This window comes from Alnus glutinosa, chromosome 2 (genome assembly GCF_958979055.1).
Source record: "Alnus glutinosa chromosome 2, dhAlnGlut1.1, whole genome shotgun sequence".
NCBI classification, from domain to species: domain Eukaryota; kingdom Viridiplantae; phylum Streptophyta; class Magnoliopsida; order Fagales; family Betulaceae; genus Alnus; species Alnus glutinosa.
In genome coordinates this window covers 27,191,518-27,210,964 of record NC_084887.1, presented here as the reverse complement: position 1 = coordinate 27,210,964, position 19,447 = coordinate 27,191,518, and the positions used below count along the sequence as shown (strand labels likewise).

The 19,447-nt window shown below is 35.2% G+C and overlaps 1 protein-coding gene across 1 annotated transcript; it reads left to right on the top strand.

The window, feature by feature from the left end:
- The first annotated feature begins 4,474 nt into the window (after nt 1-4,474).
- On the top strand, nt 4,475-19,444 carry LOC133859104 (uncharacterized protein ycf45). The gene is made up of 9 exons (XM_062294419.1): nt 4,475-4,863; nt 8,489-8,551; nt 12,094-12,171; nt 13,560-13,780; nt 14,217-14,289; nt 14,432-14,716; nt 15,224-15,367; nt 17,621-17,671; nt 19,243-19,444. Exons 1-9 carry the CDS (start codon nt 4,648-4,650, stop codon nt 19,312-19,314), a joined length of 1,203 nt encoding a protein of 400 aa, XP_062150403.1. The 5' UTR covers nt 4,475-4,647; the 3' UTR covers nt 19,315-19,444.
- Nucleotides 19,445-19,447: the final 3 nt, after the last annotated feature.

The following is a 19,447-nucleotide window of genomic DNA, read 5'->3' as shown; positions in this document are numbered from 1 at the left end:
AATGGATTGCTTAAAAACCAGGAAGTTGATAGAAAAGGAGCATGTATCTCCATCTCGATTGGGAGTCATGTCAATATATGGAACTCTCCTTGGATTCCATTGATGCATGATTTCAAGCCAAGACTGAATACCAACCTGCAAGTGCTCCCTGATTTTTGTGTGGATGATTTGATTCTTCCTAATGCTAGAGAATGGAATAAAATGCTACTGATGGATCTTTTTTATCCTCTTTCTGTTTAGTGCATTCTCAGTATCTATCTGCCCCAGTCCATTGCCTTTGATAAATGGTTTTGGGTTCCTTCTCCTTCAGGAATTTTTTTTCTGTGAGATTGGCCCATGATGTGTCTTCTTCTCCTATTGGTAGATCTCATCCTCTTCCTGAATCAGCTTGGCATTCCCTTTGGGGAATGAAACTCCAAGCTAGACTTAAAGCACATCCCATGGAAGATTGCTCCAACTCGTGGTAACATAAGTCAATTTGTAACTTCAACTGATAATGATGCTTGGGTTTGTCCATTCTGCAAAGGTCCTCAAGAAACGATATGCCATACTTTTTTGGAGTGTACTTTGGCCAAAATTCTTTGGAGATCGTCTGCTTGACCTCTTATCACGTCTAATTTTATTAATAGACATATCTCGGACTGGATCCTTGCAATTATCAACCCAGTGCATTGGTGGCCATTCCTAATTAAGTCTGAAGCTAGAAAGTTTCAAAAAATTTCAGCTATTACATTGGATTTAATTTGGTTTGCTAGGAACAACTTGCCATTCAGCCTGTTCCTTCTAACATCAGTAAGCATATTTCTACTTCTCTAGAGTATCATATCTTTGTCTGGAAGAAGCATTCTTTGGATTCCTCCGTGTTTGGGTAGAATTAAAGGTAATTTTGATGTGGCTATTTGGGATTCCTTTGTTGTGGTTGCGGCAATTATCACTGACTCCTCTGGGCATAATCTCTTGGCTACTACTCAGAAATTGCTTGTCCCGGATGCATTGATTGGTACGATAAAGCCTCTGCTGCTCTCGTTGCTTCAAATATGGCTATCTCCTCAGGTTTTAGTTCTTTTTCTTTGAAAGGAGATTTTCTTTTGGTGATTTTGGCTATCAATAATCATTTGTTCTTCTATACTTGGAATTTTTCTAATATTGTATTTTATATTAGTTGTAATTTGTCTTTTATTTCAAAGCTGGAATGCTTTGAAAGTGTTTCATAATTTCAATTTTAGGGCACATGCTTTAGCTCACTAGGTCGCTTTCCATATTGTTTTTGGAAGCATTCTCATTGGATTTTCCATTCTCTCTTTCATCCGAATAAGAGTGAGAAATATTCTCATGCCTTTATTCCCCATTCAATTAGGAAAAAAAAAAAAAAAACCAAAACAACTACTGCAATGTATAAAACATATTATGGTACCCATATCACCTTGCTTTTGCCATGGGTCTGACCTAGTGGTTGAAGAAGAAGACGGATAGATTGAAGAAGACTTTTTTTTTTTTGTTAGGTGTTATTTTTTAAAATTTTAATTTTTAATAAAATAACAAAAATATTATTTTAAGCAAACTTGGATGGCAAACTCATGGAGGGATCTATTGCAAATAATAAAAAATTCAGACATCTAATTTATAAAATTAAAAAGTGAGGGAGTGAATTCAAAACCCGTGTTTACTCAGTAATTTATCATACATTTACTCATTTTGGGAGGATTAGTCTTCCTTTTAGCATTACTTTTTCAATTGATATTCAAAGGCCTCGTTTAGTTCGCGGAATAAACCCTTAGAATAAAATGACTATTTTTATGGAGTAGTCGTTACTTTGTTTGGTAGAGATCTATTAATTGAAATAGTTATTCCCATTAACAAACAAACAAAAAAAAAAATCTCAAAATTTTTTATTTCCTTTCATTTTTTTTTTAAAAAAAAAAAAATAATAAATAAAGAAACCAAAATCTCCCTTTATAATAGGGGTGGCCAGCCACGTATGGAGCCGGGGTGGTTCGACCACCCCAGAGCATTTGGGGGTGGCACAGGCCACCCAAGAGTCACCATGCTGAATCCCTATTGCTCCCCGTTCGGCTAAGGATTGATTGATTTGGTTAGGTACTCCCACTAGCCATTTCGGTGTGCGGAGTGCATACCATTTGGAAGTGGCTCCAGAGCCCTTGCTAGCTGCTCCAATCCCGCGATGAGCAGTCCGGTTTGGAAGCTTCTCTAGAGACTAGATATTCCCCGAAGTTCACAATTGTTTCTTTGGCGTGCTTGTCAAAACATTTTGCCTACCAAACAGAAGTTTTTCCGGGGGAAGATTGTTAAGGATCCTCTTTGCATGATGTGCGGTCAGGCGGAGGAACAGGTGGGGCATGTGTTTGTGGAGTTGTGATGCCGCCCTAGCAGTCTGGGCGAATTGTCCAAGGGGGTTGGGGAAGTGTACTCAGGGTGCAGAGAATTTTCTTTTCTATCTTGGAAATACTCAGTGAGCGCTTGGAGCTTGATGATCTTGCTTTAGCTGCAATGGTTGCCCAATAGATTTGGCATCGGCGGAATAAATTTGTGTTTGAGGGGACTGCGGGGACCCAAGGTGTTTGTTGAAATGCGGAGCCGATACTTTGACAAATTATAGGCTAGCTCGTTGGGAAGATGACACCCAATCCATTCGGTCGCCAGTTCAGAGCTCTTCGGTTTGGTCCGCACCGTCAAATGGTTGGATCAAAGTTAACTGGGACGCATCGTTGGATACTCAGTAGAAGGTGTTGGGGATTAGTCCGATTGCACGCGATAATCTGGGTCGAGTTAAAGCCTCTATGTGTTATGCCCAGAAGTATCTTCTAGACCCAACAGCAGAGGAAGCTTTTGGAGCAAGGCTGGGAGCGGAGTTTTGTAGAAGGATGGGTTTTGATCCAATCTGCCTGGAAGGGGACACTCATGAGGTAGTTCGGGCTTTGAATAGTGACTAGTGAGAAGGGGAGCCTCTGTTCGTTTGGTAGTATCATTAATTATCGATGCGCACATGGTGCTTGCTGGATTTCAGTCTTGGAAAGTTAATTTTGTGGGGAAAGGGGGTAATAAGGCGGCTCATTATCTTACAAAACTTGCTAGCTCACGACAGTTAGACTAAGATTTGGGTTGCGTCTGTTAGGTATTGTAAATTCTGAGTTTGTTCTGTCTGATTCATAATGAGAATACAAGACACTTTCAAAAAAAAAAAAAAAAAACAAGTTTTTCATTTTTTTTTTTTATTTTATTTTTAATAATTTGAGTCCATCTCTCTTGGTTGCACACCCACATTAGATTGTTGTTTTATAATTTTTTTTTTAAAAAAATAATGTGAACTTTTTTTTAGTTATCTTGATTGGATTGCAATTAAAGTATAGGGAAAAATCATATTTAGTCCATAAATTTTCATCTGATTTGGATTTAGTCCTTAGGTTTTTAATTTTAAAAATAAAGTCCTTATGTTTTGTCTAAATTTCAAATTGATCACTCAATTAATTTAATGTCAAATTTAACGATTTTTCATTTGTCACATGTGTTTTATTTGATACTCTAAGGTTCATATTAGCACCCAATACAATGTTAATGTCCACGTCAGCATTAAATTTAACAATTTTTCATCAAATGTTACAAATCTAGAAGATTAAGATGATGAAGATGGTTTTTGTTTCTAGAGTTGGGTCTTCTTCTTCTTTATTTATTTATTTATTATTATTTTTTTTTATGGATGACTTGACGTTTAATGATGTGGCATTGATATTAGATATTGATATAGACACTGATGTTTCAATTGAGACACACATGAAATATGACAAACTATTAATCTTGAGGAAAAAAGTAACAGAGGGACTTATTTAAAATTTAATGCAAAACCTAATGACCATATTCTTAAAATTAGAAACTGAATGACTAACTTCAAATAAGATAAAAACTTAAAGACTAAATATGATTTTTCCTTAAAGTATATGAGTTGTTAGTTGTTACCAAACTAAAAAGTAAGAATAGCCATTCCGTTCCGCTCTATTTTATTCTCAATAATGACTATTTCATTTCCTAATAGAATACTCTGAGGGTGCGTTTGAGATTGCGATTTCGAAGAGAAAAAATGCGATTTTAAACCAAATAGTAGAAAATGAACCATTTAAAAACTGCGTTTTTAAAAAATTGCTATTTGAAAACGCAGTATTTTAAAAGGCTAACCTGCGATTTTGTCAAACGCTTTTTTAAAAATCACTTTTTTAAATCGCACATTTTAAATCGCACTTTTTGAAATTGCAAATTCAAACGGACCCTCGTTCCGTAATAATTAATACAAATTTTTTTGTAAGTGTCCAATCAATATTAATAAATAATAACGTCTTTCATTTTTTCCTAACACAAATTCCAAAGCAAAATACAGGCCCAAACCCAATACAATTCTCTTCTCTATTATCTTTTTTTAGGCCACAAGCTCTATATATATAAGGTTCAGGATCGTGTAGGATTCTATAGCATCTTGATCCATATATAGAACCCCTACCACCAACCAAATACAATCAAAATATGGTTAAAAGAAGAAAAATATGAAAGAGAAGGAAGATTGTACGTCATTGGCCTTGTAGCCGTAGGATAGTGGTACCATTTGTTACTGGTTCTTGAATATCTCCAATATATACGTAAATGAGTTCAGCGACAATATTGTCGGCCAAACCCTCAATCTCGCTGAAACGAAGTCTGAACCCACTCATCAGGTTCAACTGGCTGTCCTTGAAAACGAACCATTCTTGTCACCGATTGGCAACGGGCATGAGGCTCGCCGGTATCGCATTATGTCAAGCACCATTCGACCTTGCTGCCCATTTGGTGGTGCGGGACGATCTCGACGCTCTCTTGCAGGTGCGCCTGTACGCTCAAATGGGTTTCTTTCTTTTCTTCATTTTTCTACTTCTCTTTTCTTTTTGCTCTCTGTTTGTTTCATTTTCTTCCTCATTCATATGTTAATTGATATGGAGAACATGCTTGAATCGCTTCTCGTCTTTATTTTTCTGATGACATGTCTTTTTTAACATGGTTTTGCTTGCATGGTTTCTGAACATCCTCTAATGGGGATGGAAAAAGATCAACTTTGCATGGTTACTATTAGTGTCTAGTGATGAGAAATAAGTAGGAAAATTATGTGTCTTTGGGTATGATTGAGGTTCTAACTTAATTTTAACAGTATGGGATCGTCAACAATATCAATTAGTGGTAACTTGGAGTATTTTGGGCTTTTCAGATCTTAATTGATTGTCCATAGTAGGCTTGATTAGTACTTTCAAAATAGGATTTTTACAGTGGATTGGGGCTAGAACAAGGTCCATTTGCGACTTAATTAAAGCAAAAGAAGAATAAGAAGAAGAAAGAAATATGGAAACTAAGAATCTCGTTATGTTTTTCACCAAGTCTCTCCTAGAAGAAATTTATTCTTTAATTCATCAAAAAAAAAAAAGAGAAGAAATTTATTATTTCGCTGAACAAATTTATTTATTGAATTGAGGAATTGCATTTATATATGAGAAATATTACATACCACACAAACATCCCACAAAGCTGACGTGTCAAGGTTTAGTAGCTATTGGATCAGCCATTATTAAAAAAAAAAAAAAAAAATCAAGTAACTACTAAACTTTGTCATGTCAGCTTTATGGGATATTTGTATTGTATGTAGCATTTCTCTTTATATATATGTAAACTTAGAGAAATATTAGGGTAAAAGCCTTAGCACTTGATGCTTAGGTTTTGATATTGATACAGTAAATAAAGAGTTGTACAGGGTGCCATGTGTATGGCTTTCTATAATTACAAAGATATATTCTATAATTACATAGGTTAAATATGGTAAGAGGTATCCTGTCCTAAAGGCAAGATAGCCGTTGGTGTGTATTGAGGGTAATGGGAGATATGCTAGCCGTTATAGGTCTGATATGGTGAGGATCTTCTGTCATCTAGTTTAGGTAGTCTTCCGTGAATCGCGGCTGACTGCTCTAGGGTTTGTATGCTGTCACCAAGTGAGCTTGAGGCTGTAGTGTAGGGTTTGGTTGCTGTAGTGGCGGCTGAGGAAGGTTCAGGTAGGCTTGTATCCTTAACAATATATATTTATAATTCTAGCTCTCCTAATGTAACAGGATTTGGGCTTCAAATTTAGAAAATATTACAAAGATAAGATCCATGGGTAACAAGTGCAGCCCTGGTCCAGGAATTCTAAACATTGAAGAAAAACAACGGAGATTAAAAATCAAGAAAACATTAAGAGAACTAAAGCAAGAGCTAGCTAATGCAATGAAGGATGAGAATAGATAGAGTTAGCTGTGAAGGATCCCAATTAGACTATATTTCAACTGGTGCATATGTAATTACCAATAAAAAAAATACCATATTTCGAACTTTCTATGTACTTTAAAGATTGCCTTTTCAAGTGGCCTATGTCTGCTTGACTTTTAGCTTGCCAGGACAAAAGTTTATCATAGCTGATCATCTTATTGGTTTGGGAGGATTCTTTCCTAATAAATTTACTCTTATTTCTTCTGTTCCATATCCATTATCCATCACAAGTGTGGGGATTCCAACCCTTTTATTACCTACTGACCCTCTTAGAAAACTGGAATAGTTGGATTTGTTTGGTAAAGTTTCTGAATAGTGTTTTTGGTTGTGGAAAGGTAAAAATGGAGAAGTGTTTTGGTGAGGGCCACATTTGAAAAAGTGTTTTTTGGGGGGTCGGCAAAAGAAAATTTGTTTGGTTAAATATTTTTGAAAAGCAAAAGATTGTGGAGTCTTCAAAGCATAAGAAAAAAAACCAAAATGCAAAAATGCAAAAAAAAATAGTTAAAAGCTTGCCTCCACAGGTGGCTGTCACCACCCCTTCATTGGAGGAGGGAGAGGTGGGTCTCCGCTACCCCCACTACGAGGCTCTAGGCAGAGAGGGGCAGTAGGGGTGAAGATCCACCCCCATGCTTGCGCGAGAGGCTTGGAGGGGGGGAGGGAGGGACCCCTCTTAACCCCCTCCACTCTGCAGGAGTGGAACCCACTCCTGCGCCTTTGCAAGAGGTGTGGAGGGGGTGGGTCCTCCCCATCTATGGGGGTGGACATTGGAGGTGGGTCTCAACCTCTGGTGAAGGGAGGCTGGTCCATCTCCAGTGAGTTTAATTTTAAAATAAGTAACAAGGCCTGTCTCCATTCTTGAAGAAGAGCATGTGTTTTCAAAACATTTCTATTCCTATATGAAAATGTGAGAAGGTTTTTTTTTTTCGAAGTGTTTTTTTTTTTTTATAAAAAGAATTGTTTTGTGGTTTGTTTTGAATATTGCATTAGTGGTGGCGGCCACATCTGAAAACACGTTTGAATGACTATTGTTTGAGAAGTATTTTTCTATGTTTAAAAATTGAGGGGAGTTTTTCAAAACTTCCCCAAACAAATAGTTTTCTATTATCTTATAGTGTTTTATAACATGGAAAGTTCTGCTATTTTCTGGTCCTCTTAGAAAATACTCTAAGAAAAGAGACGTTTACCGGGTGAAATAGGAAGAAAGTGACTGTTAAGTTGTGGGTTTCTACTCAATGTCTTTGATGCATTGGACAACCAGATCTAAACTAGGTGTAGCTGCCTTTCTTTGAAAGATAAATGAATATTCTTTATTTAGTTTTTTTTTTCTTCTATTGCTCTCTGGCTTCTTCTAAAGGTTGCTGCTTCTCCTGAAAGAGTGTATGGCAGACTCAGGCTTCTTCAAGGGTAGCCTTTTTTGCGCGGTTGGCAGCTCTAGGCAAGATCCTCAGCTTGGACAATCTTAGGAGGCGACATATCATCGTGATGGACAGATGTTGCATGTGCTAGAGGAATGAGGAGTTTGTGGATTACTTGCTTCCTCATTGTGATGTGGTTTCCGCTATTTGAAGTGTTTTTTTCAGTTGTTTTGGGATGTCCGGGGTTATGCCTAAACGTGTTGTTAATCTGTATGACTGTTTTGCGTCCTTTGGCAAGCCAAGGAATGCTGCGGTGTGGAAAATGGTGCCTATGTGCCTCTTTTAGTGTTTATGGGGGAAATGAATGATAGAAACTTTGCGGACAGAGAGAGGACGCTGGGGGAAATTATATCTCTGTTTTTCGGAACATTTTATCTATGCACGTCGATATATGTGTCTCTTTTGTCGATTAGTTATAGTGACTTCCTTGTTCATTTTGCTCTTTTTAGTTAAGTGAATCTTTTCGTATACTTCTTATGTACTTAGGGGCACTTTACGCTTTCAATGAGATTGATTTATTACTTACAAACAAAAAAAAGCTTTTTTTTTTTTTTTTTTTTTTTCCTTCATTTTTCTTAGTTTTTTGGGTATCCATGAAGGTTTGATTCTCATATGCTGTTTGATTTATGCCAATTCACGTCTTGGGAATTGTCCAATGTGGAAGGTTATTTAACTAGTCCCTTGTAATTTGGATTTGTAGTTTGCCTTTTGAACTGAATCAACATAATTTGTTGTTATTTCAACAGATTCTTCCATGTGATTTGCGCGACAATCTCCTAAATGAACCTAAGAGAGGCAAACTTTTAGAGGTGACTATTCTTTATCTCTGCAGTGTTATTATTATTTTTTTTCCTTCTACTTATAGGATGAAAATGTGCAGTTATCCTGTTATACTGATGATACACTGTGGCACCCACTCCCAGCTTAATTATCAATTAAGCATTAATCTCAACTAATTGGGGTCAGCTAGGTGGATCCTTTTACATGTGGAACCCGTGTAACACCCAAGGAATTTCTTAGGATGACTAAGAATATTTTGTATAAACATTGGTATTAAATTAAATCAAATATATTTGGAAAAATATATTTTATGTTCACAGTTTAATATGTGAGAAGTGGACAGTTCAAACTAGGCTCAAAGAGAAATGAAATTTTGGAGCTTGAGGAATTTTCAAGAGTTTTGTTTTAAAAGAATAAATAAATAAAAATATGATAATAATAAATAAATAGAAAATAGTAGGTTCCAGATTTCGAACATGCTAGAGAAGCTTAGTGACTCCACGTCTAAATGGAGTTGAACTCTAGAGGATTGTTTTCGGTGCAATATAGCACTAGTTCACAACTGCACGTAAGCACTAGAAAAGACTAGAAAAAAATCAGATTGGTAACTTCACGCCTAAGCTAGAATTTGTTCTACTAAAGTCTAGATGATTTTTTATGCATTCGTGCACCGTAGGGACCTGCTAGATTTGTAAGGTTCTTCACATTTTCTTGTAAAGTCTAGAAAAGAGTAGAAAAAAAAAATTAATATATAAAAATCTCACCGTTTGGATTCTTTTTGCAATATACTGAGTAAGTCCCAATATTTTGCCTATAAATAGGCTGGACCACAAGTCATTTTTCATTCAGAAAATCTACTCTCTCTCACGCAGAGTGTGAGGTAGAAAAAGAGAAAAAAAAAAAAAAAAAGAGAAAAAAAGAAAGAAAGAAAGAAAAGGGTGAGAAATATTTAGAATAGTAATAAGTTTTGGAGCTACTTAAAGTGAGAGTGCTAGGTATAATTTTTTTTATCCTTAGTTCAATTCTAGTTATTAGAATTTAAATTATGTTGATATAATGCCTAAATTGCTCGGGAAAGTGTGATTGAATATCTTAGGGAAAGATATTATATTCAATCATTATTTTAAATATTACAAATGCGTCGTTGTGCTGCCTAAATATTATTATGTATTTTACAATAGTGCCATTGTAATACCCAAGTAATATTAGAAATTTTAAATAAATATTATACTAGTGTCGTTGTAATGCCCAAGTAATGTTAGAAATTTTAGAGAAATATTATACTAGTGTCGTAGTAATGCCCATATGAAAATACGTGGTAAAGCTACATAGTCGTTATGATGTCCGAATGACATCATGACATTTTAGATATATATATGCCGTTATGCTGTTCGTTTTTAGACTAAGTAGAAGGGAAATTAATCAATGGTCTAGATATTAGCTTTTTAAAATTATCACGTGTGTTGAAATGATTTGTGAAATGAAGGGAGATGATTATGAGAACAAAATAATGATCTTAAGGGAGACATGTTATTGCATATTGTCGATTAATAAGAATAAAAGACAATAAAACTGGGAAGCCAGAAGGTCTTCCTAAGTTAAATATGAAGTTAGAAGGTTGTTCTATGTTAATTGTGGAAGCCGAAAGTGCCTTACAGGTTAAATAAGAAGCCAGAAGGTCTTAATGTAAAGCTAGAGGGTGTTCTTATGTTAATTGTGGAAGCCGAAGTTGCCTTTTAGATTAAATAAGATATCAGAAAGTTTTCTACAAATGATATTTAAACGAGGAGCCGAAGGTGTCTCCTGATAGCCATAAACGAAAGGTTCAAGTCCTTTAAAAAGCCGGAGGAGCCAAAATAGTCTCTTAGAGGAAAATGAGAGAAGATTGCATTGCATCTAATGAATAAACTGATTTATATGTTTTGTGATTTGTGAATGCTTTATACTTATATACATATGCAATTTATGAGATGCAAGTAACATGTATATTGATATATGTATAAAGCTATACGTATTAAAGAAATGTCAAGAAAAAAATAAGTGGATTTTATTATGTATTATTAAACCAGCTCTACAATGTTTATCTTATCAGCTATAAATTACATAAAATTATTCTTTTTGGTAAACCTAACATAGCTGTTATTATAATCACCATGTTAGGGATTTTTTCGAAAAGGATGGCTCTTTTTAAAAATGCTTAGTAATTCTTATACTAATTGAGACCGTGGACTCATTAATCCGCCTATGTAAATGTGGCTACACCACAATTACATAGATGTTGATGTAGGTATAGAAGTGAGTGAAGATGATCCATATGTTTGTCTAGGGTATTATGGATAGGGTTTTCTTGTGCCTTAGTTTGTAGTAAATATCCTGAAAATGTCTATCTTTTGGAGTGTACCTATAGTTAGACATGTTCTAAGTACTTTTGATGTATAGCTGCTTATGTGCTATCTGTGGCACTTTTGACTAGTATTGTTTTATCATGTAAAGTACAATGTAAGAATCTATATAATATAGAAGACATCATTTCAGCTCTGATGTGTTCTATGAGGATTACCTTATAAAATAAAATAAAATAAAAATATTTCGCTGTGAGTTATATGAACTTTGATGATATTGAGGTTCAGATAGTAGTTCTTAGTGGAGATTGGAGATTGGAGATTTTCACTTTCGTATTTCATTAAGTAAAGACGGGGCGCAACAACCCGCCCAAAATTGTCTGTAGAATTTTTTGTTAGGGGTGCCAACAACTTTAATACCTTAGTGTAAACAAGGACATGCACAGCTTATATGGCAGAGGCCTTCACTGTTAATCACGTGAAGGTACTTGAATCATCTATATCCATGGTTTAACACTTGGTTTAGATAGCCAGTGGGCATTTGCCTAACAAAGCTTTGTGGGCACTTTTATGGGCCAGTCTAAGTTGTTTCATATGTTATTTTGCATATAAACAGAACATATCCAATAAGTAAGGTGATGGGGGACAGATGTTGCATTTGTTAGAGGAATAGAGTCTGTGGATTATCTTCTTCTTCATTGTAATGTGGCTTATGCCATTTGGGTTGCCTTTTTTAGTCGTTTTGGATTATCTTGGATTATGCTTAGACGTATAGTTGGCCTATGTTCTTTATCTCATTTTTCTTTTTCATTCATTTTTTCTTTTCACTTCATACGGCATCGATTTATTTCAGTTTGAGACTGCTCAGAGGATCTGGCTTAGATTATTTTCTTGTGTCCAAAACAACACAAGGAAGATTCATGGAAAGGCGCGCTTGCACGCACACACACATATTGAATATTCCTGGAAAAGCATATTCTGCTTGAGAAAAAAATACTAAAATGTCTTTCTCATTTTTCCTAAATATTAACAGTTGCACTTGTGCGGTTAATCTTTTTTCTTTTGGTGTATCATTTTGAAGTTGGTGTCCTTTAAAACTGCTTAAGTGACATTGTACTGCACTGTTACTTTTCATTTTAGGATAATATGATGCTTTTGTGCTGCACTGTTTTTTTTTTTTTTTTTTTATCATAAAAGATGACGATGCTTATGTATTGCAACATTAGTAGGTTATATTGGATCTGGGTCGTTTTCCAGAAGCACGCTATCTTGGTGAATTTGGAGGGCAGTATCTGAGGAGTAGTGAGGTAAATACATGCTTGAAGTGTCAATGGTTAGAATTTGTTTTCGTTGGTGAAATGCATAATTTTTCTTTCCTCTTGCAATGCATTTTATTCCACTTTTCTCATTTTTTGATTAATGTATCTAGATTCACAAAAACTTATCTAACATGAAGAGCCCGGGCTAATTGTTTAAACAACCCCTTCAACTTTGACTCAGTTATAATCACACCCTTGACTTTTCATTATTTTCTTTTTTTCTCTTTTTAATCACACTCCTCAAGTTCTTCTGTTCATTATTGTTTAATGGAAATTATCAATGGTTGGCACATTACCGCTTAGGGGCATATGTTCCCAAGAGTACCCATAGTTGTTTCCGTTCTTTTCTTTTAAAATGTTTTCTAAATTCTTTTCTAATTGATGAGAGAGATGCCCAAACCCATGTAAAAGCCATTCAAGCATCTTCAGTGGATGTGAAATGGGTTGTTCATGGTGGTCATGGTGCTTGAGAGGTTGCTTGGATGTGCCGATGGTGCATGAGTATAAGTGGCTGTGGATGTGGGAGATGAGGGTGGCTGGCTTTGGGTACTGATGTAGAGTTTGGTGGCTTGTGTGGTAGGTTTTGCTCTTGATGGCTGTCCAAATAGATGGGGACTTGAAGAGTACAGGTCATAGATTTGAATGTTGTGATTTGGATAATGGCTTTGTGGGTTTGGAATGGTTTTGACCCAAAGAATATGTGGCAAGACTAAAAGATTATTTTACGGTGGCATGGTAACTAGTTTGATAATTGTTTGGTGTGAGAAGGGAATCAGACCATGACTGAGTTTGGTTGTTTGCTAAGATGGCATGGGTGGTTGTTTCGTACTGATTTGCTGTTCTTTTTTGATTAGTTGGTCTTTTTCTTTTTCTTTCCTCTTTTCCACTTTTAATTTGTTCATTCTGGGATTAGAATTACTGATCATACTTGTTAAGGATATACTTTGATACTTGAATTCCTTTGTCATTTGAATTCCATAAATAAATTTTTTGCCGAGAATTGGATAACCCATCAGTGAAGGTGGAGCACAAAGAGGTGGGCCATAGGTATGCTTCCAAGAATAGTGGTTTTTTGGTGATGCCTAGAACCAACTTATTTTAAGGGTTTCCCCCATTTTCATTGAACAAAAGTATCACGTGACTTTTCAACCTGTTAACAAGAATTGGACCTAAGGATCTGTTAAGAGATGGGCAGAAGCAGAAGAGGTGAGATTAAAAATTTTAAAAATTCAAGTCATGTGATTGAACTAATTCAAATTTGGAGGGTATTGGTGAATTGTATCAAATTCTTTTTTTCCCTTCTAAATAAATTATTATATAGAACGAAAACAATTTGTCGTGAGATTTATGGAGCTAATCAATATGTTATTAACTAGGTGTCATTGAAAGAGTTGGAGTACGCTCAAAATGCCGTTGGAGAATTTGGAGGGGACAATAGAGCTGGCATTGAAGGTACCTTGCACAGGATATCTGCAATCAGGAGTAGGAAAGGGATGATAGTTGGTTTGACTTGCCGAGTTGGCAGGGTAGTCAGTGGACATGTTGACATGGTTTATGATCTGCTTCAGTATGGGAAGAGCATCTTGTTTGTCGGAAAGTATGTATGCCAAGTGATACGAAACAAGGGCACTCTTTTGTAGTTACTTGTGGTACAGGCTTAACATTGGGACATTGGGTGTTAAGGGATCCCATACATATGAAATCACTCCATTGTCCTAACAACATGCTAGAATGAGATCTATTTGTTTTTCATGGATGAAAAAAGAATAAAAGAAATGAGTTATTCTGCATTGTGTTTATCATTATATGGGTTTGGAAAAAGATATAAGGTATATCTTTTCATAGTCAACATACTTTTTGACTTCCATGTTTGTCACTGTTAAATGTCGTTCAATGTATGAATGGTGATTTGATAAATTTTTTGAAAAGAGAAGTGTTAATAATATTCAAAGTGATTAGCCATCATTACTATCCCATACAGTGTATCCAAAAATCACTTATATTAATATATATCATTTCTTTGATTCTTGAAGGCCTGGGGTTGGCAAGACCACTGTTATGCGAGAGATCGCTCGCATCTTGTCAGATAAATTTCACAAAAGAGTGGTGCGTTGAGTCTTTCTGTGTTACACGGTGGCATCTGTCTCTGTCTCTCTCTCTCACACACACACACACACCACATAGACACATTTCTGAGAATCTTAAGCTGAATTTCATTACATTTTTAAAGTGTACTGAACTGGAGTAGGTGATTGTCGACACAAGCAATGAGATAGGTGGGGATGGGAATGTTCCACATTCAGCGATAGGAGGCGCACGAAGAATGCAGGTACCAGAACCATCCATGCAATATAGAGTCATGATTGAGGCAGTAGAGAATCACATGCCTGAGGTGATCATCGTTGATGAGATTGGCACAGAAGCTGAAACTCATGCTTGCCGCTCAATTGCCGAGAGAGGCGTCATGCTTATTGGTACTGCTCATGGACAACGGCTTGAGAATATAATAAAGAACCCTACACTCTCTGACCTGGTTTGTTCTGATCTCTATTAGACAGTCTCAATGTGAATCTAATCTTTCTTGAGTTCCCTGTATAGCAACTTAAATTCCAAATGTGTGCTTCAATTTTTATTCTTAATAATTGCTAGACAACTCTATTTCTATTTTGGCACATTCCTGCGAGGCAGAAAAGTAAATTTCCTAAGACATGCTTAAGCTTGCTTTTTCTCCTACATTTTGTAGTGATGATAGTAAAATTATTATAACTTTACAAAAGAGTTACATGATTACCTCATTTCATTTGTTCTTCATGTTCTCTTATTGAGTTATCCAATTACGAAAGAGTTACATGATTACCTCATAAATAATTTGGCAAAACTCACGTTCAAACATATGCCACTTGATAATTTTAAGTTGAAATTTATGGTAATTTTATTGAAGTTTGAAAATTAAAAACCAGATGGATTTGTCTATTAAGTTGCAACTTCAGTACATGAATGTTGGGTTAATGTGCCACGTTTAATGTTTTTACTTTCCAAGGTTGGAGGAGTAAAATCTGTTACTTTAGGAGATGATGAAGCCCGAGCTAGAAAAAGTCAGAAAACCATTCTAGAAAGGCAAGCTCCACCAACATTTGATTTCTTGATTGAGATGAGAGACAGGGATTATTGGATTACACATCAGGTATGTTGATAGACATTTACTTATTTTAAATGATAAGAGAATTCTTTTAGAGACCACTGAATTAAATGTGGCACAGTCACTTCATATACTTGGAAGAATATTCCCTAACTTTTATTCTATTTAGGGATAAATTCTGGTGTTTAATTAACAATTTGCAACTAAGTAGATCTAATGCAGAGGTCAATTCACTTTGTGAAAGTAACAAATAAACCTCTAAACTCTTTTGTGGCATTCTCTTCAACTTTCGGATTGTGAAGCATAGATTGGACAGTGATTGGGGTAGCACCATGAATTGCAAACTGAAGACACTCCGCTCATGATCTCATAATGTTTACTTATCTTTTTACTCATAAAAAATCAATGATTTTCACTCGTCCTTAATTTAATGGCACCAGCTTACCAAAGTGCCTACTTCCCAGTTTTTGTCGTTTGTGTGATTATCTTTTCTTTGCATTCTTTCGTTATATTTCTTTAAATGATATTCTTGGAGAATTCATTTTGTCACTGCTCTGCAAACTAGGATACAGCTTTCTTTGTACTTCTAAAAGTACATTCCTGGAATGACCTATTGAATATTGGTTATGATATCATATATTTAAGAGGTTTAAGATGGAAAAACATATTTTGTTTCTAATGAATATGATTTTTTACCCCCTAAAACAGAGGCAATGTCATTATAAGTCAGCAAATTGACTATTAAATGGTCAAATAAGTATATTTCAATGAAGAATTTAGTTGAAGAAGGACAAAATTGTGTATCCGAAAAACCTAATCGACTTCCTTCAACTTCTACCAGAAAATGTTACTGTTGGACCTTCTACCATTGGCGTTACAGCGCCTTGATCTTTGGTGTCAACAATTGGCGTTCTTTACAATTTGATCTTTCTTTTCTTTTGGTCCTTTTTTGTGGGTAGCATCCATATAGCAATTAGAGGAGTTGTATATAGGTGTCCAAAAGTAGGAGGGATATAGCTAGGGCTCTTTTTCTTTTTGTTTTTTTGCCTGAGCAAGGAGAGAGATAGGGCTTGATACCCCAGATTTTCACTCTACCTGGTTTGAAAACTTACTTGTGGTGGAAGGGAGATCACTAAAATTGACATGTTTGTTGTGGTTTTTTTTCCCCCCTTTTTTTCAAGTACTAAAAATTTATTAGAAAAGAAGAGAAGAAAATAACTTGAAAAAGAAGAGAAGAGAAGTAATATAGTGGATGTATGAAGTACATCCTCTCCAGAGATCAAAACTGGAGGGTCAAAAGGAGCAATAAAATCCAAAAAAGACTGGAATATGTTGCCCAATGCACACTGCCAACAATACAATGAAAAGTAGGGATATGTTTTTAAGTGGGTTCCCATTTACTAGTATGGTTGTTCCCGTTTTCTTTTTCTTTTTCTTCTTCCTTTGGAATTATTTTTAATTAGTTCTAGAGGCAATGCAGACATAGCGCTAAACTCTTGCATGTATCTCCTTTAGTTACAGAGAGACAGTTATGGCCGGAGCTATGTTCTTGTATCAATTTACTAGGCAGTTCCTGTCCTTGAGTTCCTCTCTCTCTCACTTGCATGCGTGTGCACGTGCATCTGGATAACTAATAAATAACCAAAAAGCACCAAAGAGGGAGCACAACCAGGTTCATAGGGAGTATATAAAACAAAAAAAGGGCACCCCTGAAAAGAAAAAAGGAAAAGGAAAAAGTACAGATCATATGTCCGAAAATTCATAGGATCAATAAAATTGAGAAAAGAACCCAATGATCCTAAACAGGGATGGAACCAAAATTCAGTGAAATAAGGCACTTGGGAACCCCACTTGCAAATAGATGCTTCACATCAATCAAATAAGGTAGAATTTATCCTCTCCCAAGTAAACCCCTTCCACAATCTAGTTTTCTATTACAACAAGCTAAACTACGATTAATTGGAAGTTTGATCCGGATTGGTAGAAGCATTAGGTAATATTGAGTGGAAAGTTTGATCTGGATTGACGCTGCTAGCGTCATTATAGGAGTAAAACTGTCAACTGTTTGATAAATGTGCCAGGGAGAAGCTTTAAACTTGTTATTAAATAGTAAAGTTGAAGATAAACTCAGATGATATTAGATAAATAAATAGTTCATTCGCATACTGCTTCTTAGTTAATTTTGTATTATTATTATTGTTGTTGTTGTTTTGGATCAATATTATTTGTTGATTTATTTATTTGTTGCTATTCTTATATTATTATTATTTCTTAAATACTTTCTCTTGCACCCTTCAGACAGAGAAGAGTGTGGACATGTTGCTTCGAGGCAAAAACCCTCAGGTTGAGGTAATTTTCTTTATGGCCTCAGAAATTTGGAATTTAGTTGATTTGATTAGAAGCATTTCATTTGCATGTGAGAACTCTTTTAGTTTAGGTTGTGATCAGAACATAAGTCTAGTATTGCAGAGGCCATATCATCTTTTCTGGATCATGAATGATCTCTCTCTCTCTCTCTCTCTCTCTCTCTCTCTCCACACACACACATACATGCATGTATATATAGATATTCTATATGTTGCATGAAACTTAGTATGTTTCTGAGATGTCAGAGGTGATCCATTGTAGCAAAACAAAAATAAGTGATATGTGGTTATGACCTTAGAGAAATGTTTTACTACGAAGTTTCAGTGTTTGTTCATTTTTTTCTCCTTTCCTGTGTCAGTCTGGAACAAATACAGGTAAGTTGATACTCTATTTGTGGAATAGGATCTTTTAATTTTAAGTGAAATTGAGAGAAGTCATTTTATGGTTAAGATGAGATTTCACATATTTAATGGTGTATATGTTGCTACATAGTGAATATGTTGTTACATCATTTAAAATGTTTAAAGGACGTGATACCATGTACACTGTTAGATGTAACAAAATAAAATCTTGACTATAAAATGATTTCTTTCTATTTTACTTGAAATGGAGAGGATCCTGATCCCTCTAGTTGTACATTACGAGGATAAGCCAAATTTAACTACATCCAGCGATTGTTTTAATACCTTAGAATTATCCCTATAGAGACATGTTACATGCATATTTCTTGTATATCTTTTATACATCACTTTTTTAAATTAATTATTGGATTTGTAGTACTCACAAGAATTCACTTGTGGGTCCTACAAATCTAATGGTTGATTTTAAAAAGTGTACAACCAGCGATTGCTTTAATACCTTAGAATTATTCCTATAGAGACATGTTACATGCACATTTCTTGTATATCTTTTATACTTCACTTTTTTAAATTAATCATTGGACTTGTAGGACTCACAAGAATCCGCTTGTGGGTCCTACAAATCCAATGGTTGATTTAAAAAAGTGATGTATAAAAGATATACAAGAGACGTGCAAAAATCATTTCTCCATTGCTTTATGAGTGGATGAGGGCATCAAACTGTCTGTCAGTATTTTCTCACTTTTAAGTTTCTTTTTCTGGCTTCTTTCTTGTATACTAATGTCTAAGAAAAATGGCCCTAGAAAGGGCAGAATAATGGCCAATCTCAAATATTTGGGTCGATTTTATTTTATTTTATATATATATATAATTGATTTTGCTGAAGGGAAATCCCTTAAACAAAGTTCTTGTTCTCTTCTTTCTTTGGTGGGCCAAATTTCTCTCTACACGTACCTTGGCATTTTTGTATTTCTGCTATTAAGCTGTGTTTTGACTGATAATGACTTTATTTTATTTTATATATATATATATATATAATTGATTTTGCTGAAAGGAAATCCCTTAAGCAAAGTTCTTGTTCTCTTCTTTCTTTGGTGGGCCAAATTTCTTTCTACACGTACCTTGGCATTCTTGTGTTTCTGCTATTAAGCTGTGTTTTGACTGATAATGACTCTAAAATTCTGTTTTTTACAGGTCAGGAAAAGGGATAAAAGATTCGAGGTTGTTATAGAAAGATCAAAGGCATATGATACATGTGACCCTTAATTCTTTCGCTTATTCTCTTTATAATTTTTTGGCCAGTCATTTTCGTAAAAATTAACTCACATTATTTCACCACGTACATTGCTGTAAATGAGTCTTACATGAAGGCCATTTCTAAATTTGTTTTTCCTCTTGA

Bases quoted from the DNA above. Each gene is read 5' to 3' on its own strand.
- LOC133859104 (XM_062294419.1), top strand. From the start codon at position 4,648: ATGAGTTCAGCGACAATATTGTCGGCCAAACCCTCAATCTCGCTGAAA. The intron at 8,552-12,093 runs GTGACTATTCTT...CAACATTAGTAG, and splicing joins AGAGAGGCAAACTTTTAGAG to GTTATATTGGATCTGGGTCG. The intron at 17,672-19,242 runs GTAATTTTCTTT...TGTTTTTTACAG, and splicing joins GCAAAAACCCTCAGGTTGAG to GTCAGGAAAAGGGATAAAAG.